The 27,674-nt window shown below is 38.1% G+C and overlaps 1 protein-coding gene across 5 annotated transcripts in view; it reads right to left on the bottom strand.

The window, feature by feature from the left end:
- Positions 1 to 336: 336 nt before the first annotated feature.
- LOC115217443 (DNA repair protein RAD50) overlaps positions 337 to 27,674 on the bottom strand; it is an 80,623-nt gene continuing 53,285 nt past the window's right edge. For 4 of the 5 annotated variants that reach the window (XM_029787147.2, XM_036502690.1, XM_036502688.1 and 1 more), the window contains 13 exons: positions 27,401 to 27,602; positions 25,665 to 25,694; positions 22,558 to 22,638; positions 21,800 to 21,861; positions 19,671 to 19,818; positions 17,698 to 17,871; positions 14,958 to 15,083; positions 11,071 to 11,123; positions 8,771 to 8,856; positions 7,650 to 7,789; positions 5,401 to 5,534; positions 4,143 to 4,268; positions 337 to 501 (listed from right to left, as the gene is read on the bottom strand). In XM_029787147.2, the coding sequence (XP_029643007.1) occupies positions 432 to 501; positions 4,143 to 4,268; positions 5,401 to 5,534; positions 7,650 to 7,789; positions 8,771 to 8,856; positions 11,071 to 11,123; positions 14,958 to 15,083; positions 17,698 to 17,871; positions 19,671 to 19,818; positions 21,800 to 21,861; positions 22,558 to 22,638; positions 25,665 to 25,694; positions 27,401 to 27,602 (1,432 nt within the window). In that variant the 3' untranslated portion in view covers positions 337 to 431. Of the gene's footprint in view, positions 502 to 4,142; positions 4,269 to 5,400; positions 5,535 to 7,649; positions 7,790 to 8,770; positions 8,857 to 11,070; positions 11,124 to 14,957; positions 15,084 to 17,697; positions 17,872 to 19,670; positions 19,819 to 21,799; positions 21,862 to 22,557; positions 22,639 to 25,664; positions 25,695 to 27,400; positions 27,603 to 27,674 lie in introns of those variants that run through there. The other variant, XR_004999061.1, reaches the window with a different exon arrangement.

Raw genomic sequence — 27,674 nt, 5'->3', positions numbered from 1 at the left:
ATAAATTTATCTCACACAATCTTTGTCTCGTCTATCTTTCTTGACGTGGCTATGGAAAAATTCAGATAAGCAAACCTCTAACTACTCTTCTTTCTTCCTATCATTCTCCATTCAAATTACAAGTACAATCCATTTGTTAGGGTTTTCCACAGTTTCCATCTACCCAATTTCAATCACATGGTTTCAGTTGACCTGAGGCTAAGATAAAAGAGTTGCCCAAAATGCAGTGTATTGGGATTGAACCTGGAACTGTGGAACTACAAAGCAAACTTCTAAACTATTTGACCATGCTATATCATATTACATATTATATTACATAAAAATTAAATAAAAAAATAAATAAAGCAACAGTTACATTTTATTTATATACACTGAAACATGAATAATATCATAACTGAAAATTTTGACAAAACTTGTCTTTATTAAGGCCACTAATGAAGGTCATTGTCTCCATCTGAGTCAACTCTCCACACAGATACACGTTTGATTCGAGAACATCCACTGTAAATAAAGAAAGGGAAAATGTTAGACAAGGTTTAGAAATAGCAACAAGCTAACAAAGGAGCTTTTTATGTAATCACTGAACTTACTAATTTAAAAAAGAAAGGACAGATTGAATAACATAGTTTTAGATAATCATCATCAACAGCAGCAGCATTTAACATCCATTTTCCATACCAGCATGGGCTGGACAGCTTGACATGAACTGGCAAGGCCAGAGGCCAAACCAGGTTCCATAGCCTGTTTTGGTTTGGTTTCTATGGCTGGATGCATTTCCTAATGCCAACCACCCCACAGAGGGTACCAGGTGTTTTTTACAAGGCACCATCAGTATTTCTTATGTGGCACCAGCACCAGTACTATTTAAGTAACTTTTGTTCTTCATACCTCAATGATCAATGCTAAGTACCACTAGCTTGCTAGTTTTGTTGAACCAATTAATTATAACCCATCTTTACAAATATTATTTTCTCTATTCAAAGAACTTGACAAGAGTTTGCTGCCTTTTGCAAAATAGTTAGTTAATAATTTTGGTCTTAAAGCCTTTGATGTTTAATCTAGAGCATTCTTAATATTCTGTTACAAATTGAGGGGTATGTTGGAGGGTGGGAGTAGAGGTAGAGTCTATTTAAAAATTGATTTCTAGGCTGAGGCGTGGCTGTAATATGAAGTTTGCTTCCCAAGCAATGGTCCTAGCTTCATTCCCACTGCATAGCATCTAGGACATCTGCTATAGTCTCAGGCCAACCAAAGCCATGTGAGTGAATTTGGTAGATGGAAGCTAAAACAAGTCTGCCATGTGTGTGTATGTGTGCGCGCATGCATGTGTGTGTCTTTATGCTTATGTTCGTCCTCTACCAATGCTTGACAACCATTGGTGGTTTGTTTATGTCCCTGTAACTTATCAACTTGGTGAAAGAGGCTGATAAAATAAGTAGCAGATTTTATAAAATAAGTACTGGGGTCAATTTGTTCAACTAAAAATCTTTTAAGATGATGCTCTAGCATGCCACAATCCAATGACTAAAATAACTAAAAGATGCAAGATATGGTTAGCCATTTGTCTCTTTCCTTTTTAACTATTTAGTTAGCAAGGGAAGTACAATGTCCTTAACTCTGTATTTTAGCAGGGATCTGAAAATAGTGAAAGGAAAGGAGAAAATTATTCTTAAAACAGAAACCTGCCCTGAATGCTTGCAAAAGTGGGAACTTTGCCAAGGAACCTGAGGTCCAAGTGACTGGGTGACAGATGAGGGCACTCACAAAAGAACACAGAATATAAAGTATATCTATCAAATGTTCTAACAATTCCATCAGTCTACCACCACTCAGGACTGGTACTTTCCTCAATCAACCCTGAAAGAATACAAGTTGACTTTCGTTGGATTTGAACACAGAGCACAGAGATCTGCAACAAATACTGCAAGGTATTTTGGACTATGCTTTAATGACTCTGCCAATTTGCCAACTAGTCTATTCAAAACTATAGCTCAGTAGTTTCCAAACCTTTTCAGGCTACTGCCCCTTGACACCCAGGCCACATTCCTAGTGCACAACACATATAGACCACTTTCTACAGTAAATTCAAAACAACTGCATTTCACAAATAAAACTTTACCTAATTAACCCCTTATTTTGGTTTTTCTTATATCCATTACCCACTTTTAGTCACCCTGTTTCTCTTTAATGTACCCCACCCCCACTTTGGAAACTACTGCTATAGCTGTAGATTTTATCACTACTGTTATCTTCCATAAATGACCAGCTAGTTACAATTTCTCAATGAAGGTCCTAATTCAGAACACAGAGAGCTGGAACAAATACTTCAAAGTATTTTGAACTATGCTCTAATGACTTTGCCAATTTTCCAATTAATCCTTTCAAGATTATACCTGGAAATATTATCACTACTGTTATTACATGTTATCTTCCATAAATGATCATCATTTACGATTTCTCACTGAAGATTTTGATGCTTTTCTACTTTTTGTTCCTTGATCACAATTCTACTGTTGCCAGGTATTACAATATCAATTATTTTACATTCACTTGATTTCTTATTCACAACAATATAAAGCCTTCCCTCTCTCTCCCTGTTGCGAAATCTTAAACCACTGGTTTTCAACCATTTTTTGCTTATGGACTCCTATTTTACTTTACTAGACTCATATAGCCATTCAATGAATATAAAAAGAAATCCTATTGTAATTTTTGTAATTTAATATTATGAATTGCATAAAATAATTAAAATAATCTGTGTATTGTAGATGTATGACCAGTTTATTGCACATAAATTTTAACAACAAAATTAAATATGTACCCCTAAGAGCCATATGGAACCTAGTAGAGAACCACTTTCTTAAACGGTTTTGCTAACTTAAGACATTGTTATACTGGACAAGGGTATGCTCATACCATTCCTCTATCTTTTCTAACTTCTATTTTCTACATGATTCCCAGTGGACAGGTGTGACTGTGTGGTAAGAAGTTTGTTTGACATCCCCAGAGTTCTGGTTTCAGTCCCACTGCATGGCACTTGGGCGAGTATTTTCTACTATAGCTTCAATCAGGTTAATGAAAGCTTTGTGAGTGAATTTGGTAGATGGCAACAAAAAGAAGCATATCGTGTGTGTGAGTGTGTAAGCATGTATTTATGTGCGTATGTCTTTGTGCTTGTAAAGGCACACAGTTTAGTGGCTAGGGTATTCAGCTCATGATTGTAAGGATGTGAGTTTGATACCTGGTTGTGTATTGTGTCCTTGAGCAAGACACTTTAGTTTTCATTGCTCCAGTCCACTCGGCTGGTGAAAATGACTAGCACTTATAGTTCAAAGGGCCAGCCTTGTCACATTCTATCGTCACACTGAATCTCCAAGAGAATTACATTAAGAGTACAATTGTCTGTGGAGTGCTCAGCCACCTGCATGCTAATTTCACAAGCAAGCTGTTCTGCTGACCATATCCTCTGGAACACTCATCACTGTAACCAAGAGAGAGCCAGGCCATTGTCCCCATCACCATTTGACTATTGGTTTGTTTATGTCCCTACAGCTTAGTGGTTCAACAAAAAGAGAGACAGAATAAGCACCAGCCTTAAAAAAAAAAGTATTACACTTTGAAGATTTGTTTGACTAAATTTTTAGGTGGTACAGGAGCATGGCTGCAGTCCAATGACTGGAACAAGTAAAAGATAACATAATTAAAAGACTTTATAAAACAACATCCAAGCTGTTACACAGACATGGTTACAACAACAACCGCCGCTGCCACCAACACCACCATCATCGTTTAACGTCTGCCTTCCATGCTGGCATGAGTTGAACAGTTTAACAGAAGCTGACTAGGCAGAAGACTGCACCAGACTTCTGTGTCTGTTTTGGCATGACTTTTACAGCTGGATGCCCTTCCTAACACCAACCACCCCACAGAGTGGACTGAGTGCATTTTACATGGCACCAGCACAAGTGAGGTTAGTTTTGACATGGTTTTTACAGCTGGATGCCTTTCCAGATGCCAACCACTTTACAGTGTGGACTGGATGCTTTTTACATGACACCAGCACTGGCAGAGTCACCAAGTAACTTGCTATATTGTTATATATGATATCACTGAATGGGAGGGAAACCATAAAATATACTTACTTCTCGTTCTTTTTCACTCGATAATATTCCTTAACATCCAAACGACCAAGTATCTGCACAAAGTTCTCATCATGGGTAATAATTACCAGCTGGAAATTTTGTTGTTCTTGTCGGCTTTTGATGATACTAGAAAGGGGAAGAAAACAGAAAAAAAAAAGAAGAAATTTTATAATGGTGCAGGTATGGATGTGGCTGTAAGGTTAAGAAGTAAACTTTGCAACCAGGTGATTCTGGGTTCAATGTGGCACCTTCAGAAAGCATCTTCTGCTACAGCTTAGAATCAATTGAATCCTTATGAGTGAAATATGGTAGACAAAAACTACCATATGCCAGAAGCCAGTTTTGTGTGTGTGCATGCATTAGTGTGCCTTGGGTGTGACTTTAAACCACATCCGATAATAGGGCCCTGGTTTGGGAGTTCCAGGATCTTGAGGGGTGTAGAACCTTGTCTTAGCCACTATTGTTCCCAGGTCTATTCTGACCTGGAGTAGTAGCACTTGTCACAATCCCAGTTATGGGTTAATTAGCATGTTCAGGCTTGCCTACTTATGCATATGAAGACTGGATGTGACAGACCCGATGGAAGAAACCTTCCTGGTTCAATGGAGAAAGCACCTGCAGCAACACATTGTGGAATGCAGAGAGTGAGATGAGGCAAGTAAAACATCTTGGTCATCCACTGCATTTGTCTTGACCTTGTCTTGCCACTGGATTGAAGATGGTTGGGGATGAGAGAGGGAGGTTGATGTGTAACTATTCTTCATTTTAAACAAAAGTCACTATATGCTTGTGCCATGTAAAAAGCACTCAGTCCACTCTGCTGGGTGGTTGGTATCAGAAAGGGCATCCAGTAGTAAAAACCCTGCCAAAACAGACACAGAAGTCTGGTGCAGGCTCCTGTCAAACTGTCCACCCCATGCCACCATGGAAGGCAAATGTTAAATGATGATGATGACTATACACACCAGCAGTCAACCTTAAGACCAGCTGGTACTTGTTGCTCTGATGGATGAACATGTGTGAGTATGAGTGAGGGATGGCAGAACTCAATGAGTTGAATGAAAATATTTTGAGGCATGTGTTTATACCTAAAAGCCTTCAGGTCAGCCCTATCTGTACAGCTCCAGCTAAGGCTGCCAATAACAATTATGTTGTATATCTTCATGTTTCCACTTTGTTTAAAATGTAACTATAATAATCGATCAATTCAAGGCTAACTAACAATAAATTTAAGTACAATAACAAATATTATACATACTCCACCAAAGCATTAGCCAAACTTTCAATATTTTCTTGGTCCAAATTAGTTGTAGGTTCGTCTAAAGTAAGAATGCCACAATTGATACAGAATGTCTCAGCCAGAGCCAACCGGATTACTATTGAAGCAAGAACCTAGAAATACAAAAAATGGGCAATAATGATAATCTTTTATGAGATGCAATATGAATGAAGTGATTTATATCAAAGGTCCTGGTGTGACAAATCTACAATACAGGTTTGATTCCCAGTATACTCATTCATTTTGCCTGCATACACTTTTTTCCTGGGATTTTTAGTCATAGTCAATAACTTCAATAATAATGGACTACAAGAGATTGACTAGCCTTCTATATATTTGAGAGGGTACATGGTTTAGTGGTTAAGGTGTTGCACTCATGATCTAGTGATCTTGATTTCAATTCCTAGACTGAGTGGTGCATTGTGTTCTTGAGAAAAACACTTCATCTCATGTTGCTCTGTGATCAATTCGACACCATGCACCTTTTCAGACAACATTGATTTGATAGAAAGAGTGAGCTAATGTGAGGCACAAACATTCAATCACTATAAACAAATAAATTGTGCAGGTTGTTTGGTAAAAGTTGAACACTCATATGTTGTCTTTGACAGGAGAATCCATCACACACACACACAACAGTACTTTGAACTATCATAAATCTGTTTTCATTCATTTGTAGATATTTTAGGATTGTCAGTAAATTTCTGTGATTTTCTAAGAATTTTGCTCAAAAAATAAACTTCAGGAGTGGTTTACAAGAAGTTTTAATAATCTCTTCCAGTGGGGTTGTGAAATCAGAGCCATTAATTTGTTTTAATAAGCAGATATACCATTTACAATTTGCATTCAGCTTTCATTGATTAAGGCTTAGAAACACACCCATATGTGTGTGCGTGTGTGTGTGGTTAGGAAGCTTGCTTCTCAACCTCATGGTTTCAGGTTCAGTCACACAGCATGGCACCTTGGGCAAGTGTCTTCTGCTACAGCCTCAGGCTGACTGAAGCCTTGTCATTGAATTTTGTAGAAAGTTCCTGTCATGTGTATACATGTGTGTGAAAGTGCTTGTGCCTCTTAACATAGAAGAGGATATACACACACTCTCTCTCTCTCTCTCTCACACACACACACATGCACACAAACACACAGTGATTTCCACTTCATTACAAAAGATGGCCTTCTCTTTAATTAGTAAACAACATCATGAAATAGATCATACTGCAGATGTTTCAAGCATTTCCAGATAAAAAAAGTGTCTGGGATTGAAGTCAAGTCTTGCTTATAAAGAGCTCATTTCAAAATGGAGCATCTGTTTCAAATACTTTACAACTGTGCTTCAAATACATTACAATTACTGCATCTCACTTCTTTCCAAACCAATTCATTTTCCAGCAACTGCTCCCAACCTTCAACATCCACATTAGAAGCTACTTTTAGAAACTTCAAAATCAGCTCAATGGAACTTCTTCCACTGAAAAATGGAGCTATGTCAAAGAATTCAACATAGCAATCATCTACAGTACAGAACATATGTTCAATTGTGAAGGAACATGGCTCAGTGGTTAGAGCATTGGGCTCACAATCATGAAGTCGTAAGTTCGATTCTCAGACAAGGCTGTGCGTTGTGTTCTTGAGCAAGACACTTTATTTCACTTTGCTTCAGTTCACTCAGCTGTAGAAGTGACTTGCAACTTCACTGGTGCCAAGCTGCATTGGCCTTTGCCTTTCCCTTGGATAACATCAGTGGCAAAGAGAGAGGAGGTAACTGATGGTCTTCCATAAACAACCTTACCTGGACTTGTGCCTCAGAGGGTAACTTTCTAGGTGCAATCCCAAGGTCATTCATGATCAAAGGGGGTCTTTACCCTTTTAAATGCTTCATACAAAATAAGCAACAAGGCTACATAAAAGATAATGATAAAAATTACATTACTGAAATTACCAACCTGATAAAAACTAGATGCAATTTCAAGCACAACACACCAATAACACACATAACAGAAAACTTAATGTTAAGAAACTAAACAAGGAAATAAGTGGAGACTAAATCATTGAAAATATGTCTTGGCCATGAACACAAACACACACTCTCACTGAAAATTGATAACTAATCATTTAGCCAGCAGGTCAATGTCCTACTAACATAGCAAACTGGGAGTTTTTCCTTAAACAAAAACAAAATATATATCTACAGGCAGTATTTTGTTTAGATCACAAAGACAACAATTCACCTTCTGGCCTGCACTGCATCTTCCCCTCATGTCAATAACTGCATCTCCTTTAATCATGACCACATGATAGTTATAATTACGTCGACTCTTCATGATTCCGCTTTCATCCTCACTAGAGCGGATCTCAATAGTTTCTATATCTGAAATGGATTATAAAGCCATTATAAGTTATAATAAATCATTACTTGAAATAGTAAATTAGGAGAATTGTTAAAGTGTTGGACAAAATGTTTTGTAATATTTGTTCCAGTTTTTTTTCTTCTTCTTTCCATTTTGAGATCAACCCCCACTGAGATCTACTTTGCTTTTCATTCTTCTGAGATCGATAAAATAAAGTACCAGGTCTAAACCAGTGGACTTGCAAAATTGTGAAAGCTGTGAATAAAATTCTAAGACCACTTGACAACTTTGAGGTTACTGGCAGACACACACATGAAATCAATAAAACACCAAAGCTAACTTGGAATAAGACAGACATTCTTGGCATAGTATGGTGAAGTGCATCATGATTGCTATTGCTGGAGGAAGAAAATAATGTGTATTAGAGCTAATGAATCATACTATCTCAGTGACACTGCGCCAACTATAGCAAAGAAACCTCTTATCTCTACCAGATCCAGTCCACCTAGCTGTAAATAGATTAAAGGGAACTATTTACATTATTTACATTGTACAGATATTTGTCCTCATCTTGTTGTTAACACAACGTTTGCTGCTGATATACCCGCCAGCCTTCTTCAGGTGTCTTGGGGAAATTTTGAACCTGGGTTCTCATTTCTAAGGTATTTTTCAGTGTTATTATTATTATTATCATTATTATTATTATAAAAGGATATTGAGGGGTTATATGGTGTGCTTAAACCAGAATTCCACCAATTACACTACTGAGGCCTGGGTAATGGAAATTCATTCTAGTGTTTTTTGGTTTGTTTTTACATTGTTTTTAAAGGGATTGGAAAAACCCTATTTAAAACTCACTTGCTATATTTAATTTTAAAGTCTCATGTCAATCAAAATTTACAATGAATTTAAATGAAGGCAGGAAGGATAAAGAATATATAAAACAGCAGCAATGATCCACCCCCTACTACTTCCATGTTAGTTAAGATGGGATTTTTTACCATTTCCTCTATATGTGTTTCTCCAAAGATCTCGGATGATTTTGTTGATCTCTTTCATCTTCAAGTTATGGTACTTCATGATGGCACTAAATTAAAGACAAAACAAAATTTAGGTGATTTTTTTTAAGCTGCTTAAATACATACCATATTTGATGATTTATAAAAGACAATTCATTCCATCTGCCACCCACCAAAAATGCTTCATAAAATCACCCTGGGCCCTATATGCAAATTTAGGCCTCTCAAAAGCTTATTTTGTCCTTGACAGTCAGTGTCAGCATCATTTAAACATCCGTTTTTCTTACTGGCACAGGTTGGACAGTGTGACAGGAGCTGGCAAGCCAAAGGACTGCATCAACCTTTACTGTCTGCTTTGGAGCTTGACAGAGTCCTCTGGCTTACCCATGTGTATATGTGGTTTTCCATGTTTACATGGGTTTAACATATATGAGGTATTGTTTTACAGCCAGCTGCCCTTCCTCATGCTAACCCTTACATGTGTTTCAACTAAGGGATTTCACATTCCACACAACTTTGAAGGCACAAAATGATTGGATGATATGCTGACAGGAGAAACCAATTACAATGCTGCTCACTGCACCGTACAAGTGATTGCAGATGTAAACAGATACAATCATATCCTTTCAGTTTCCAATCTACCAAATCCATTCACAAGGCTTAGTTCAGCTTGGAACTATAGCCTGAGGTACCCTACAGTGAGATTGAGCTCAAAAAATTTCTAGTTGGAAAATGAACATCTCAACCACATATTGAAAATTATTTATGGTTGCTACTTATATATGTGACCTCCTTCGTTCATGAATGACCATGGAATTGCACCTAGAAAGTTACCCTCCGAGGTACAAGTCTGGACAAGGTTGTTTATGGAAGACCAGCAGTCACCCACACATACCAGCCTCCCCTCTCCACACCACAATGTTATCCAAGGGAAAGGCAAAGGCCGATGCAGCTTGGCACCAGTGACGTCGCAGCTCATTTATTAATGTGCAAGTGGCTGAGCACTCCACAGACAAGTGTACCCTTAACGTAGTTCTCGGGGAGATTCAGCATGACACAGAGTGTGACAAGGCTGGCCCTTTGAAATACAGGTACAACAGAAACAGGAAGAAACAGTGAGAGAAAGTTGTGGTGAAAGAGTACAGCAGGGTTCACCACCACTCCCTGCCGGAGCCTTGTGGAGCTTTTAGGTGTTTTTGCTCAATAAACACTCACAATGCCCGGTCTGGGAATCGAAACCGCGATCCTACGACCGTGAGTCCGCTGCCTTAACCACTGGGACATTGCGCCTCCATACTACTTATATATACATTACAATAAAGTGTATATATTTGAGCTCAACTCCCCCCCTTTCATCTAACCTCTTCCCCGACTCCTACTTCTCTTCACTCCTACATCTTTTCACCCCTACTCTCTTCCCCTCTTTTCCCTCTGCTCCCTAACTCTCCTTCTCTCCCCCTCCCCCATAAACCCACCCACCCACCCCTACTCCACCTTCCTTATCCTTCACATCCCCCCACCCTCCCCCACATACCTCACCTCTAACACCACCCTCTACCTACCCTAACCCCCAGCCGAACCCACACCCCACCTGTGCTTTCCCCACTCTCGCCTCCCCCACCTCCCCACATCATACCACACTACATTCTACATCACATGCCTCCCCCATCTCCCCACACCACACTACACTACACCATACAACATTACACATCACATCACAACACACCACCCACACACCCATCCCCACATCTTTACACCTACACATTACATACACACATCACATTACCCACACACCCACACATACATACACACACACGTCTAGACCACCAGCCCTCCTTCACACGCACATACATACTCTCTTATACACACACGCACCTTTGTGTTGGGGGCCCCTTCGTATTGGAGGTCATCTTGACCTTGTTATCTCCTCAACTTCCCCTCTCCCGTCTGACCATTCTGTCCGAAGTCATACGCCATGATAGATCGTTAGCTACTACACACATTTTTTTCTCTCTTTGATTTTTTCTGTGTATCTTTCTGTCGAAGAGCATAGGCTTGAAACGTAAAAGACTTTTTCTATTCCTGAGCGCTATACTAATACATCTGTTTGTTTGTACACCACCTGCCTTCGTCTTTTGTTTATTTTCGTAAACTTTCCCTTTATATACACACACACACACACACACACACACACACACACATGCAGTCTATATAATCAGAGAAACACAAACATTTTATTTAGAATCTATCTTACTGGAAAATAAAAAAAATTCATTACTCACACATCAAGAGCCGCGTAATATTTCTGTAAATCTAAGTTGGCCATTTCAGTGGTCTGAAAACAAGTTAGTTATAGTAATAAGAAGTGGGATAAGAAGGTTAGAACAAAACACCATCATCAATGTTTTAAACTTCCACTTTTCCATGCTTGCACATGTTAAACAGCCAAATGCCTTTCCTATCGTAAGCCTTACCTGTTTCCAAGTAAAGTAATATTTCCCCCATGACCAGACATGTTTTTACAGAATACTAGAAACAAAAAACACCACTTGCATGATGGAGGCATTAATTTTACCACTATCACATGATGTTAAAGCAAAGAGACTGTAAGACACACATACACGTGCATGCGTGTGTGTGTGAAGGCGCTTAGCCTAGTGGTTAGGGTGTTGCACTCACAGTCATGAGATTATGATTTCAATTCCCATTGTGTTCTTGAGCAGAGCACTTCATTATATGTTGGTCCAGTCTACTCAGTTGTAATTGGGTAATCCTGCAATGTACTGGCATTCTGTTCAGAGGAATGTTGGTCTGACCATCTAGGAAGTGGGGTGACATCATGCAAAAGCTAAAATAATGTGAAGCACATTGTGACCAGTGATGTATAACAACATCCAATAGTCCAGTTGCTACTGTAATACCATGATGCACACACACACGTTTATGACAGGAAATTCCATCATGTGTGTCTCTCTGTCTATCTATAAAGGGTAAAAACCCCCTTCGGTTATGAATAGCCATGGGACTGCACCTAGAAAGTTACCCTCTGAGGCACAAGTCTGAACAAGATTGTTTATGGAAGATCAGCAATCTCCCATGCATACCAGCCTCCCCTCTTCACACCACTGATGTTATCCAAGGGAAAGGCAAAGGCTCATAGAGTTTGGCACCAATAACATTGCAACTCATTTCTATAGCTGAGTGAACTTGAGCAACATGAAATAAAGTGATTTGCTCAAGAACGCAACACAGCCCAGTCTGGGAATCAAACTCAGTATCTCATGATTGTGAGCCTGATGCTTTAACCCCTGAGCAACACACACAAACACATAACAGGTTTCTTCCAGAGTTTCTTCACCAAATATACTCACTAGGCTCTGGTCAGCCTATGGCTATAGTAGAAGACACTTGCCCAAGGTGCCACACAGTGGAACTGAACTTGGGACCATGTGATCTTCAAGTATAAGAAGACAGTGAAAGAATCTGTACATGCTTGCTTGACATGCAAGAGATAACAGTTAAATCTCCTTCAAATAACACCCTACAATCTTAAACTAGCAAAACACACTGGATATCTTTATTTTCAATCTAGTGTGTCTGAAAATAAAAGACACGATGGCTGAAATAAAAGACTTTGATTGTAGGTCTGTCTACACAAACAGACTAAACAAAAGTTTGAACAAAAAAATTAAAAAACAAAAAACTAAAAAATTAACAATAAAACAAAAATGTAGTAAGCTTGAAATTTCAAAAAATTACTTATTTGAATATCTATAGACAAAGCACTTTAAATAAAACAATGAAGTTAATAATAATACTTTCTAATTTTGGCACAAGGCCAGAAATTTTGTGTGGGAGGATTACATCAACCCCAGTACTTGAGTAATACTTGTTTTGTCAACCGCCAAATGTTGAGAGGCAAAGTCAACTTTGGCGGCATATGAACTGAGAAAGTAATTCCAAAACAAACGTCCTTTTTCTGTTTTTTTTTCTTAAACTTGTTTTGGTCATTAGACTGTAGCCTTGCTGGAGTACTGTTTGAAGAATTGTTAGTCGAATATATCGACCCCAGTACTAATATTCTTTTTTAAAACCTGGTAATTATTCTATCGGTCTCCTTTGCTGAAAAGCTAAGTTACAGGGACGTAAACAACCACAGCCAGTTGTCAAGCAGTGGGAGCCAAATACAAACACGTAACATAGATATATATGCATGTATATATGACAAGCTACTTTCAGTTTGTGTCTACCAAATCCACTCACAAGGCTATAGAACAAGACACTTGCCCAAGGTGCCATGCAGTGGAACTGAACCCTGAACCATGTGATTGGGAAGGTTCTTAAGCATTTTCCAGTATGTTAATGACTCTATCAGCTCGTCACCCTAACAATAATAATGAACATGGTTTCTAATTTTGACACACAGCATACTTCAGTGGTACTTATTGCCCCTGGGAGGGCGAAAAAAGTCTGATCACAGTGGGATTTGATTGACAAACATAAAGTGATGTATCTAAAAACCATGACTTTTTGTCTGTTATTGTTATCTTTTACTTGTTTCAGTCATTAGACTGTGACCAAGCTGGGGCACCGCCTAAAAATATTTTAGCTGAATGAATAGACATCAGTACTTATTTTTTAAACCTGGTACATTCTCTTGGTCTCTTTTGCTAAACTGCTAAAGTACAGTGACGTATACAAACACACACATAACAGGCTTCTTTCAGTGGGATTGAACCTGGAACCATGTGGTTGAGAAGCAAACTTCTTACCACACAGCCATGCCCATGCCTATATACATATTCTTCCTATAAAGTCATAGTACCATCTACTTACTGAATCATTGTACATTGTAATAAGTATTAGTGTGTATATTTATATGAAGCCCTTTATTCAGACAATGTTCATTCTATATATGTGTATAAAATACATTGTGTGTGTATGTAGACGCAGGCATGAATGTATGGCTAATAAATTTGTTTCACTACCAAGTGATTTTGGATTCAATCCCATCTTGGGCAAGTTTCTTTTACTTTCACCCTGGTCTGACCAATGCCAGGGAATGGGCTTTAAGATGTCTGTATGTGTAGAAAACACATGTTTGTATGTGTAGCAACACTGATCCAATTGTGGGACCAGTATTCAATTGCAGGGTTTCACCTGAGCTTTGTACAGGATTTTTACTTGAAAGTACATTGTTGAATAATGTCTTTGCATGGTTACTGGTTGAACAGCAGTGATGTTTGCTTATGTCCCCCAACTTGGCACTTCAATGAGACAAAACTATTGGAAACAAAATTTGGCATCAGGAAGTCTTGCAGAACCTGTGCTAGCATCAGGAAGTTTTATACAACCCATACTAGCATGGAATAAGTTGACAAAAAATAAAAAAGGACAATGAACACAATGTTCAAACTATATCAATGACAGATTCTCCGGTCATAGACAACAGATGAGAATCCTACACTTTCTTGTTGAACAACCTGCACAGATGATTTGTTTATAGTGATCAAATGCTTATGCAGCGCATTAGCCCACTCTCTTCTGCAAATTGATATTGCCTGCACTGGTGCACGGTGTGCCACAAGTCAGATGTCCAAGTGATTACAGAGCAATACGAAATGAAATGTTTTGCTCAAGATCACAATACACTACCCAGTCCAAGAATTGAAACCACAATCTTGCAATCGTGAATGAAACACCTGAACCACTAGGCCATGCACCCTCATATATTTTATAGCCACACATCAACTTCTCCAAGCTTTGGAGCAAACTATCACCACTCAACAACTTTCCATTCCTCCATACATGCACTGTGTTATTATATCAAACAGACTATTAGATGTGGTTACACACTGCTGGTCAGAAAGCACTTCCTTGCATTGTTGTAGCTTTCAAATGATACCAACCCACTGGCTAAGCAGGCAGGCCAACATTCTCTCTGAACAGAATACTGGTCTGTCACAAGGCTACTCATTTGCAACTGAATGGACTGAAGTAACATGAAATGGAGTGTTTTGCTCCAGAACACAATATCCAGCCAGTCTGGGAATCAAAACCATGACCTTGCAATCATGAGTGCAACACTCTAACCATTAGGCCATGCAGCTTCACATAAAAACTAATATGATAGTAAAACATAAGACATACAAAGAGAGGAGCAACTTACCCGTAAGTCAATTAATGTTTGCTGATATCTTTGGAAAGCATTTTTGTACATGTCAGATGCAAGTTCTTCATTGATTGAAGCAATGTGTACTTGAAAGCCATCTTGGCGTCCTACAGCAATGTCTTTCTATAGACAAAACAAAGAGAAAGTATGATGTGATTACACTGGGTAACAAAATTTGTATTTTTTTTTTGTCGTTTGTCATTTGTTAGTAAGTGTTATTTCCTATTTGCTTCTATCTAGAAATCAAAGGAAATGACCACTATTCTTCAAACTTTGCTTTTTCTTTATTACATTTCAGACAGATTCAGTGTCGAGGTTGCTGAAGCAGAAATATTGTTATAGCAATAATCAGCTCAATACCACAGATTTGCTTGTCAGTTGCTTTACCTGAACCCAGTGTTTCTCAACTGGGGATCCCTGGAACCCTAGGGTTCCGCGAGAAAGAGTGAGATAAGCTAATGCTAATTTCATGATCATAATATTACTATAGAAGCACAGCATATTATTGGTTATTGTAATATTGTAATATAGACATCATCTTGTTGTCATAACCTATTATATTATCCTATTATGTCATCATTCTTATAGTTATAACCTATTATGTTATCAAAAACATTGGGGGGATATATATATGATATTTACCACATGAACTACAATGAAAAAAATGAAAAAGATATGGTATATAATTGTTTTTTTGTGCAGGGGTTCCTTGAGACATGTAATTTATTTTAAGGGTTACGCAAGGGTAAAAAGGTTGAGAAACATTGTCTTAACCACTTGAGTATGTCTCTTAGTGGCTGACAGTATGTACATCTCTAATCATGAGCAAGAGTAATGGGGAACATCATAGCCATGTGTTCAGAAAGATTCTTTGGGGTTTGAATAAATGTAACAACAGCAAAGTTTGAAGCAAATGTTAGCCATTTTTAATACGTTCTGAGGGTAAGCAAATAGGAAATAACAGTTGCTACCCAAGGACAAAATTTGTGATACACAGGGTTATTTTTTTTAGATAATATATAAAGGAAACCAAAGTTCTACAACTAACATAGAATCATAGCCAATGCCAGAACAGAAAAACACTCTCTCACAATAAATAGTGCATCAATATTGTTGTAATACTCTATATAACATATATTTTATGCAGTACCCTCATCCAAAACTTCATATTAAAACAATTCGTTCATTCACAAAGGTACATATCTCTCCATCTGGAGAAACCTCTTCTCTTGATCCTATTTAGCACTATTTGTTTGGTGCCAGCCTTTGTTTTGAGTATTTGCTTTACTTGCCACACTAGGCTTGTGAGATGGCAAGAGCTTTTTAAGCACTTGGGTAGAATTTGACCATAAAGGTATAGAACCAGAACAAATACCACAAGGTATCTGATCTGACATTCTTAGAGTTATAACAATCCACCACTATGAATAAGTATTGTTTATTCTTTTATTTGTTTCAGTCATGCTGGAGCACAGCCTTCAGTCGAGCAAATCGACCCAGGACTTATTCTTTGTAAGCCTAGTACTTATTCTATTGGTCTTTGGCTGAACTGCTAAGTTACAGGGATGTAAACACACCAACATCGGTGTCAAGTGATGGTGGGGGGGACAAAGATAGACATACAAATACATATATATATAATTGACAGGCTTCTTTCAGTTTCTGTCTACCAAATCTACTCACAAGGATTTGGTTGGCCTGAGGCTATAGTATAAGACACTTACCCAAAGTGCCATGCAGTGGGACTGAACCCAGAACTATGTGGCTGGGAAGCAAGCGTCTTACCACACAGCCACTTCTGTGCCTACTTTATTATCAAGCCCGAAAGGATGACAGGCAAAGTTGAACTTGGCAGGATTTGAACTCAGAGAGTACAGCAAATCAGAACTAATACCACAACACATTCAATCAAATGCTCTAATAAATCTGCCAATTCACTGCCTAATATAATATTATATTCAACATAGTACTTTATCAAACGTTTCATACAATATTTATTTCTTTATTGCCCACAGGGGGCTAAGCATTGAAGGGACAAACAAGGACAGACAAAGAGATTAAGTTGATTACATCGACCCCAGTGCATAACTGGTACTTATTTAATTGACCCTGAAAGGATGAAAAGCAAAGTCGACTTCGGCAGAATTTGAACTCAGAACATAACGGCAGATGAAATACCACTAAACATTTTGCCCAGCGTGCTAACAATTCTGCTAGCTCGCTACTCTTGTCTCATACAATAGTAATATTGTACGAGACAAGAGCAGCTATATTGAATGTTTGACGCAACATTGGTTTCAAATTTCGGTACAATGCCAGCAATTTCAGTGTGGGTATAAATCGATTACATTAACACCAATATTCAACTGGTTCTTATTTTATCGACCTTGAAAGAATGAAAGGAAAAGTTGACCTCAGCAGAATTTGAACTCAGAACATAAAGATGGATGAAATGACGCTAAGCATTTTGCCCAGCATGTTAACAATTCTGTCAGCACACTGCCTTTATCTAATGCAATAATACATTCCATACAGTATTATATTGAATACCTAATACAATATTATATATTCAATACAGTACTATATTGAATGCTTAATATGGTACCACATTCAACACAGTTCTATATCAAAAGCTGTTAAATATCCAAAGCAGCATATTACAACAAACACAGTGCATTATAACCAACTCCACAACCAACACACCACAGCACAAAACTAAAAGAAGACATCAACTAACCTCCCTGTCAAGTTTTTCCTGCTTTTTCTTCAATGAGCGAAGCTGTTCAGCTAAACTGCTGTCACCATAATCACCGAGTTTCTTCTTAAGAATTTCTACTTTATCTTGCAATTTCTCAATGTCTTTCTCTTTCTCACGTAACAGAAAAGTATCATCAAGTTCCCGCTTCCTCATCTGATGCAAACCAAAAAAAAAAAGAAAGAGTTAAAATGTTCACAAGCAGCAAGTTTTAAAAATAAAAATCATAAGAAGTCTGTAGCAAATTATAATATAAAAATAAAGGTTATAAAACAAACATGCAACAAAATTATAGGTACAAGTGTAGCTGTGTGATAAGAAGCTCCAGGTTCAGTCCTACAGCATGGCACCTTGGACAAGTGTCTTCTACTATAGCCTTGGGCTAACCAAAGCCCTGTGAGTGAATTTGGTAGGCAGAACCTCAAAGAACTGAAAAAAGCCTGTTATATATGTGTGTGTGTGTGCGTGTGTATGAATATGTATATATATCTATATATATATATATATATATATATATATATATATATTTGTATGTGTGTATGTGTGTGTGTGTGTGTCTTTGTGTCTGAGTTTGCTCCTCTGCCATCGCTTGACTACCTATGTTGGTGTGTTTATGTCTCCATAACTTAGTGGTTCGGCAAAAGAAACCAGTAGAACAATTACTAGGTTTACAAAGAATGATGGGTTTCATAAGTTTCACCACATGCACATTGCTGGGGTAAATAATTTTAGAATTTGATGCTCTTCCAGTCACTAACCACTTAATTAACAGACGTGCAGGAAGTGGAGAAATGTGTGTGTGTGTGTGCAGGCAAGTCAATCATCAAACCTCACAATGTCGCTATGTATATGCAAACAGGGTTCATTAGCTGCAGTGGGGACACATGTACAATCATTCAACCTGCTAAAAACAGCAGCCAAATTTGTCCCAAATCCCACCTTACCGTCTTAAATATAAAACACTACATTGAACAATGTAGTTCATGACTTACAAAGGGATAGGATGATTAGGCCTGGAATCCCTGCTTGATCAGAGGTGAGTAAAACCTAAATAATAACAACAAACAACTCATAGGTGCAAGTGTGGCCATGTGGTAAGTAGCTTGCTTCCCAATCACATGGTTCCGGGTTTAGTCCACTGTGTGGCACCTTGAGCAAGTGTCTTCCACTATATCCTCAGGCTGACCAAAGCCCTATGAGTGGATTTGGAAAACAGAAACTGAAAAGAAACCCATTGTGTGTATATATATATATATATATATATATATATATATATATATAGGTGCAAGAGTGGCTGTGTGATAAGTAGCTTGCTTACCAACCACATGGTTCCAGGTTCAGTCCCACTAGTGGCATCTTGGGCAAGTGTCTTCTACTATAGCCTCGGGCTGACCAAAACCTTGTGAGTGGATTTGGTAGACGGAAACTGAAAGAAGCCCGTCGTATATATGTATATATATATATATATATATGTGTGTGTGTGTGTGCGTGTATGTTTGTATGTCTGTGTTTGTCCCCCTAGCATTGCTTGACAACCGATGCTGGTGTGTTTATGTCCCCGTCACTTAGCAGTTCGGCAAAAGAGATCGATAGAATAAGTACTGGGCTTACAAAGAATAAGTCCCGGGGTCGAGTTGCTCGACTAAAGGCGGTGCTCCAACATGGCCGCAGTCAACTGACTGAAACAAGTAAAAGAGTATATATATGTATAAGTATATATCTATGTGTGTGTGTCTGTTTCTGTATTTGTCTCTCCCCACCCCCACTGCTTGACAACAAAATATTGGTGAGCTCACATCCCCGTAAGAGAATAAGTACCAGACTTAAAAAAGATAAGTCCTGAGATCGATTTGCTCAACTCAAACACTTCAAGGCAGTGCCCAAGCATGGTTGCTGTTCAATGACTGAAACAAGTAAAAAAATAAAAGATAAAAATTAGTAAAAAATTTAACAACCTTCTCTTTTGACAATTCTTTCCTGATTTTAGACACACTATCTTGTAATTGGTTTCTTTTATTGGTGATCCGCTCAACTTTGTCATTCAGACTCTTACATCTCTCCTTCTTCTCTTCCAAAAGTGCAGCCTTACCGGATTTCTCATAACTAAATACAAACAAATATCAAAATAAAAGAAGTTTAGGGATTGATTTCTAAACTAAGCAAGAGAGTATTGTACAAGAAGAGAAAAGAGAACCGACGAGTGAAATTAATGGGTTTGCTAATGACAATAGCAGAACAAATTTTTCCAACTAGGAGCTAAAAGCATGCATCAGAATTGGTTTGCTAAGAAATTACCTCCTGATCAAGGTTATGCACCACAGTTTAGTTATTACTGTTAACTGGGATGATAATGATCTGTGACGCTGTTTTACATTTCTCATTGGCTAACTTGAACCTAAAGAAATAAAGTACTGAACAAGACACTATAAAACCAGCTTGTTATAACCACCAACCTATTTCTGTTATGAATAAGGTGGTTACAGTCCAGTTTGTCAATCAGCTTCTTCTTCCGCCACATCAAACACGCACATATTAAATACACTGATTGTAAAACAAACTGAGGATGGTCGCAGATGAACAGATATTGATCATAGTGCCACTGGATTAGAGCTGATGTAGGCCTTTCTAGTGTGACATATGTAACAATTAGAAATACAAATTATGAAATAACTAAGCTGTAAATCTTGAACAGTGAAGGCCCATCATGAGTTCAATTCCTGGCAACACGTTGTGTCCTTGAGCAAGACACTTTATTTCACACTGCTCCAGGCCACTCAGCTGGCAAAAATGAGTGGAACCTGTATTTCAAAAGGCCAGTTTTGTCACATTCTGTGTCACACTGAATCTCCCTGAGAACTATGTTATGGGTGCACGTGTCTGTGGAGTACTCAGGCACTTGCATGTTAATTTCACAAGTAGGTTATTCCATTTACTGGATCAACTGGAACCCTCATCATCATAACTGACAGAATGTCGTAAAATCTTGTACATTTATAAGAATTGTATTAATTCATTTTTCACAGAAAAATTTGACTACCCAAGCAAGTATTGAGCAAAAAAAATTTTTTTACCGGTAACGTACACTGAATGCTTTTTAAGAGGATTTTAAAAGTTTGATGTACATGACACTACACAAAATAACTTTTTTCACCTGAAAATATCAACTGCCAATTTATTTGAATGTCTCTAGAGCAGCATAGAAAGCCTCATGGTGTTTATTTACATTGATCTTGAAATTTTTTTTAAAATGCTGAGTTTCCAAGGCAAAAATGTCAGTTGTCACAGTTTTCATTTACTTGGTGCAACATGTTCGACAAAAATGTATGTGACATTTTCAAGACAAATATTTTCTATACCTTCCAAATAGTGTAGATCTCAAATTGTTTCACTATCAATATCATCATCATCATCATCATCGTTTAACGTCCGTTCTCCATGCTAGCATGGGTTGGACGGTTCGACCGGGGATCTGGGAAGCCAGAAGGCTGCACCAGGCTCCAGTCTTATCTGGCAATGTTTCTACAGCAGGATGCCCTTCCTAACGCCAACCACTCCGTGAGTGTAGTGGGTGCTTTTTACGTGCCACCTGCACAGGTGCCAGGCGAGGCTGGCAACGGCCACGGTCGGATTGGTGCATTTTACGTGCCACCGGCACGGAAGCCAGTCGAGGCGGTGCTGGCATCGGCCACGAGTTGGATAGTGCTTTTTACGTACCACCAGTCCAGGGGTCCTGGCTGGTTCAATTCGATTTCAATTTCGCTTGCCCCAACATGTCTTTGCAAGCAAAGGGGGTTGGCATGGGTGCCTGTCGTCGGATGAGGTTCTATATCAACTTCGCTTGCCTCTTGGTTGAAAATGAACCATTTCAACACACCTTTACAAATACATAGACATATAGTGATTTTTCAAGGCACTCTAAAAGTTTTTGAAACCTGTTTTGCTTTAACTTTCATGGAAATGGTCCATCTGAGCTACACAACACATAGAGTCCTGAACTGTAGAACAAACAAGACATTCAAGTAATGACAAGTCAACAGACAGCAAAGTGATGTTTCTGAAAAAATAGACCACAATATAAACTTACTTGAGAATAATTGACATGTAGCTTTTTAACTGACTGACACCCTTCTGTTGGATTTCTTCAGCCTAAAAGAAGCAAGAAAACAAAATACATGCAAAAATAAATTACAAAATAGGCAAAAACAAAACAAAAATTCTAAAATTTTGAAATTATTGTAAATTGTACCGTTTTAAATTCTGTTTTATTTCAAAACTTCTACATTTTATTTTTGAAAATTTTCTTTAGAAATATTGGCTTCAAATTTTGGCAGAAGGCCAGCAGTTTTGGAGGAGGAGGCAAGTTGATTAAATTGACCCCAGTTCTCAACTGGTACTTATTTTATCGACCCCATAAGGATGACAGGCAAAATCAACCTCAGTGAAATTTGAACTTGGAATGTAAAGATGGATGAAATGCCGCAAAGCATGAAATATTACCAAGCATTATGCCATGTTATAAGTGTCCTCAGAACCAGAGAAATCTAGACTATCAACGCTAACAGAGTCCACCTCTGCTGCTAATGAAAAAAAACCAACACAGTAAAGTAAACAGAACATAACCGTACAGTCACACAATACTATAAAACATGCTGAAACAGATTTACTGTATATCACAACATGATCAAACTTTCACACTTCAACTAAAACAGTCAGGTCAAGTCACCACTTCTAATGTCCAACAAAAATTACTTACTCTTATTAGTTTTTGTTTGATATAAACAATGGCATGAAATTTCAATGTTTCAAAAGTTATTTGTCAAAATCATGTCTCTAAAGACTCACCTGCTTTCTTCTTTTCTCAAGTGTGTCTTCTTTGCATGTGGTTATAGAATCCTTTTCATCAACTAACTTGTCTATGCTAGCCTTTGGTAAAAATAAAAATAAAATGCCAAAAAATTAACAATATTGATATCTTAGTCATAAATCAACATATTTCAGGGAAGCATATAGTATTTTGTGCTTAATTATCATTTATTAATGAGGCACATGGAAATTCTGCATTTTATTATTTTTTCACTTAGGTCTTCAATTTGCTTCCATAGTTAAGCTTTAGTATTCAAATTACTGTTTCAAAAATCATTTTAAATTAATCATGCATTATTTCATAGCTTGGAGATTTCGATGATGCGACTATTTATTTTTAAAATGACTCAGTAAGGTAGGTGTGAAAGGCTAGATATGACCAGTGTGAAGATAAAACAGGTAGAATATTTTGGCCGGATATGGCTGGTTTAAATGCTTAAGGGTAAAAGTGTAACACTCAAACTGGCTTAACTTGATGATAAAGATGTTGATTATGTTTTACCATCCACAACACTTGTCATCATTTATGTTTGTTATCATACTGGCATGGGATAGATGAGTCATCATAGTTCAAACCAGCTCTTATTTGGAGTTACTGCCTTCCTAAGCTGGTAGGAGAACACATTTTGTTAATGTTTCCCTTTTGGCATAGTTTCTACAGCTGGATGCCCTTCCTAACACCAATGACATTAGAGTATACTAGTGTCTTTTATCATGACACCAACTCTAGAGAAGTTGTTAAGTCATTCAAATGCCACCCACTTTACAGTGTACTTGTTTACATTTTAAAGGGCACCAATACTAGACAGGTTGTCTTGTCTCACTTTTACATCAGTGGTTCCCAAACTTTTCTGGCTGCTGCCCCCTTGGCCACATTCCTAGCCCCTTCCCTACCACAAACGCAGACCACTTTCTGCAGCAAATTCAAACAAGCTGTCTTTCACAAATAAAAATTAACTAATCAACCCATTATTTTGTTGCTGTTTTTACATCCACCGTCCCCTTTTGGCCACCCCATTATTGATCCTCCTTTCTTCAATGCCCCCCCACCTCTGGATCTCCCCTCACACCCAATCCAGGGGAGCAGTACTACCTACTTTGGGAACCACTGCTCTATATAATCTCAGTTCTTTTCAAAACAAACATGACTGGGAGTGTGGTTAGAAGAAAAGTGATGACTCAGATGATGAAGAGGAAAGAGTATGAATATCAGAGTGTGATAAGAGAAACAGACTAATGGGATGGTGAAAGAGAGGGCAAAGGACAGTGATAACTACAAACTGGTTGCTGGTAAGAGGTTAAACATAAAAACAACAGGAGTAGCTCAATTAGACACAAATAAAAGTGTATCATAGTAAGGTGATGGTAAGAGTAGATGTCAACTAAGAGTCACATGGCAAAGGGAAGGTAGTTGGAAGTACAGAGTGACAGAAGAGAGGTGTTGACTACAAGCAGATCCAATGCCATCCCTTGTTACACTGGTACCATAATGAGTAGCCTTGTGACAGACCAGTATTCTGTTCATGGAGAATGTTGGCCTGCCTGCTTAAGGAGTGGGTTGGTATCATTTGAAAGCTACAACAATGCAAGGAAGTGCTTTCTGACCAGCAGTGTGTAACCACATCTAATAGTCTGGTTGATATAATAACACAGTGCATGTATGGAGGAATGGAAAGTTGTTGAGTGGTGATAGTTTGCTCCAAAGCTTGGAGAAGTTGATGTGTGGCTATAAAATATATGAGGGTGCATGGCCTAGTGGTTCATGTGTTTCATTCATGATTGCAAGATTGTGGTTTCAATTCTTGGACTGGGCAGTGTATTGTGATCTTGAGCAAAACATTTCATTTTACATTGCTCTGCTGCATTTCACATGGACTTTTTGGTCCTCCAAAATCATCTTGGTGTATAAGTCAACCTACTTTTGTTGACTGTAAATTTTTGCCTAAAAAGTTTGACTTATATGCTGGAAGATATGGCAACTGCTGATCTCACCAGCTACAGAGGGCATACAGAAGTCATATCTGAGTGTCTGTCCCAATAACTTTTTTTTAATTCCATTATCCCTTGCAAGCATGGGTTAGCTGAAATTATTGAAGAGTTCCTTTACTACCAGATGCCTATTCTGTTGCTAACCCTTACCTGTTTTTTGAGTAAGAGATATTCTTATTCCACACATCTTCGAAAATGCAAAGAAATTACACCATATCACCTCCCGTAGCTCAGAATTTTGGAGAAGTGCAATGGCAAACAACCATGCAGAGCCACCCCTCACACCTCCACACACAATGGGCTTTTGCACAGTTTCAATCAACCAAATTCACTAACAAAGGAATTGGTTAGCCCAAGGTGAAAGTAAAAGACACTTGCCCAAGGTGGGATTGAATGCCAAATCACTTGGTAGTGAAACAAATTTATTAGCTACACAGTCATGCCTGCATCTACACACACACACACAGAATGCGTATTTTATACATATATAAAGAATGAACATTGTCTGAATAAAGGGCTTCGTACAAATGTACACACTAATATTTATTATAATTTCATTGGTAATGAACCTAGGTAGTATATTCTTAGTTCATCTAAGAGAAATATTCAATTACTGAGCATGTACAATGACTCAGTAAGTAGTTGGTGCTTTGACTAAGACACAGGCATGGCTGTGTGGTTAGAAGTTCGCTTCTCACCCACATGGTTCCAGGTTCAATCCCAAATTTTGGAATGAGAAGGTGAGAGGTAGGGTAATGGGAATGGTGGGAGAGAGTGATAATGATGACAGTGAAGAATATAGAGTGTGAGAGGGTAATGGATATGACAGGAGATCGAGAAATAAGAGTATTAACAGGAGTAGGTAGACTTAATCTATTACTCAGTTTAACACAGTCATATGACCCTTGGATACCTTCAGCCAGGCCTACTATATTACAAGCATTTAGACAGATCTCAAATCTAAGGATAAACTATAAGCCATGACTTTTTAACCTCCTTTTCACATACAAGTCCCAGACATCCTGCCAAGAGGTGATTGGCATAGCCCTTCCTCCTTTGACTATACAATATTAAAAAAAAGCAATAAAAAGATTTACCTGTAGAGGTTTCAATTCTTCTTTGAGTTTCTGAAAGATTTAAAAACAAAAATATAGAATCAGCCCACATGTCATTATAAACACACACATACACGTTGTCAACCCTATTCACATCTATATGCATACCAAATCAAAGAAAGAACTTAAAATCCAAGTTATGCCAGTGAAGATACAGATTCAAATAAATTTTATATGCATTCATTTATTCATTTATCTGTACTAGCCTGGGTTCTTCTTTTATCTTTTTGTACTTGCTTCAGTAATTGGACTGTGGCCATGCTGGGGCACTGCTACGAAATGTTTAACCCTTTATCATTCAGATTACTCATTGAAGTGTAATGCTTATTATTCACATGATTTAGGAGGAAAACTGGGTGTAAGAGGCATCAAGTGTGTGTAAGAGAGAAGACTGCATTGGTTTGGTCATGTGATGCATATGGATGAGGATAGCTGCATAAAGAAGTGTCGAGCTCTAATTGTCAAACTAAGTAAAAACGCTGTCTTCCACACATACAGGCTTGTCCTTTCAGGTGCCAGTGCCACTAAAAAAGCACTCATGCCAGTGACATATTAACGCTCTTGTGTCAGTGGCATGTAGAGGCACCTAATCCAAAGACTGAAACGAGTAAAAGAAGAACGATATTGTTTTACAACCAGATAGCATTCCTGTTTTCAAATGCACAAAGCCAGTACATGATTGGTTAACACGAAAAATAACAAAAACATCACCATTTGTAACTCACCAATTTTCAGAGAAGCACAAACGTAACCAAACAAACAGAACCCTTCCACACACCACACACACACACACACACACACACATACATACACACATGTATATATGTTCTATGTTAGTTTCCCATGCAAGCATGGGTTAAGTGTATGAGTGGTTGCTGAAAAGTTCCTGGTTATGGGCAAGAGAAAATACAGGAATATCAATTAATTATGATTTTATTCAACATATTTTTCTCTCAGATTCATGCACTCATAGCAGCGGTCCTTCGGGTTTGGCCTCCAGGTTTTGCCATACCCTTAAAACCAGGAACTTTTCAGCACCCCATTGTGTGTGTATGTGTACACACACACAAGGGGGTGGTGAAAAATTTCTGGTTTTGGGTAAAAGAAAATACAGGAGGATCAGTTAATTATGTTTTTATTAAACATATCCCCCTCTCAGATTCACACACTTATTGCAGTAATCTTTCAGTTTTTCTAAGCCCTGTAAAAGAGAGTGGAAGGTTGGGCCTCCAACCAAGCCTTTTGTGATACCCTTAAAGCCAGGAACTTTTCAGCACTCTTTCATATATATCACTGATATATATATGAAGTTCCACATATCAGATGTTAGCAAGTTTATGGCTCACCAAGAGAGAATGCATGGACTTTCGGGGCCTTCCTCTCAATAGCATTACTGCACAATGACCAACCTCCACCCTATGAGGCCCTGCTTTCTAGATCAACTGGTTGCTAGGTTTTGCTTAATATTATTCTAGCCATTGCTTAGTCTCCATTTAACCAAATCCAGTGGCATGCCTTCTCCACTGTTGCCTGGATATCACTCATGACAGTATTTGCTTTATGAGTTAGGCCTAGCAACAACAACAATTGCCTCACACAGATACACAAAACTGAAAAACTTGGGTTAGCTACAGAGTAATTTTCTCCCCTTTATTTTTCTTTCTCTCACTTCATCTCTGTCACACACACACAACGGTCTATTCAGTGAAATGATCTACCTTTATCGAAGCCTTATGAGTCACGTTCTGATTATGTAAATCATCCTTGTTCTCCTCAAGCTTTATCTTCTCTTGAAGGTTCTTTTCAATCTGCAGTTTCTCTGAATTTAATGAATTAACCCGACTGTGCAGTTCGTTCACTTTATCAGAATAATTGCTAAGTTTTTGTCGTTGAAGCTCCAACTCATGATTAGTGGAACGCCTGGCCAAAGAAAGAGGTGAAGAGCAACATATTATTTATACAGTCTGACAAAAATTCTTTGTTTAGTTTGTC

This window comes from Octopus sinensis, linkage group LG1 (genome assembly GCF_006345805.1).
Source record: "Octopus sinensis linkage group LG1, ASM634580v1, whole genome shotgun sequence".
NCBI lineage: Eukaryota > Metazoa > Mollusca > Cephalopoda > Octopoda > Octopodidae > Octopus > Octopus sinensis.
Note: the sequence above shows the minus strand (reverse complement) of the source record. Positions and strands in the feature narration are given on the sequence as shown.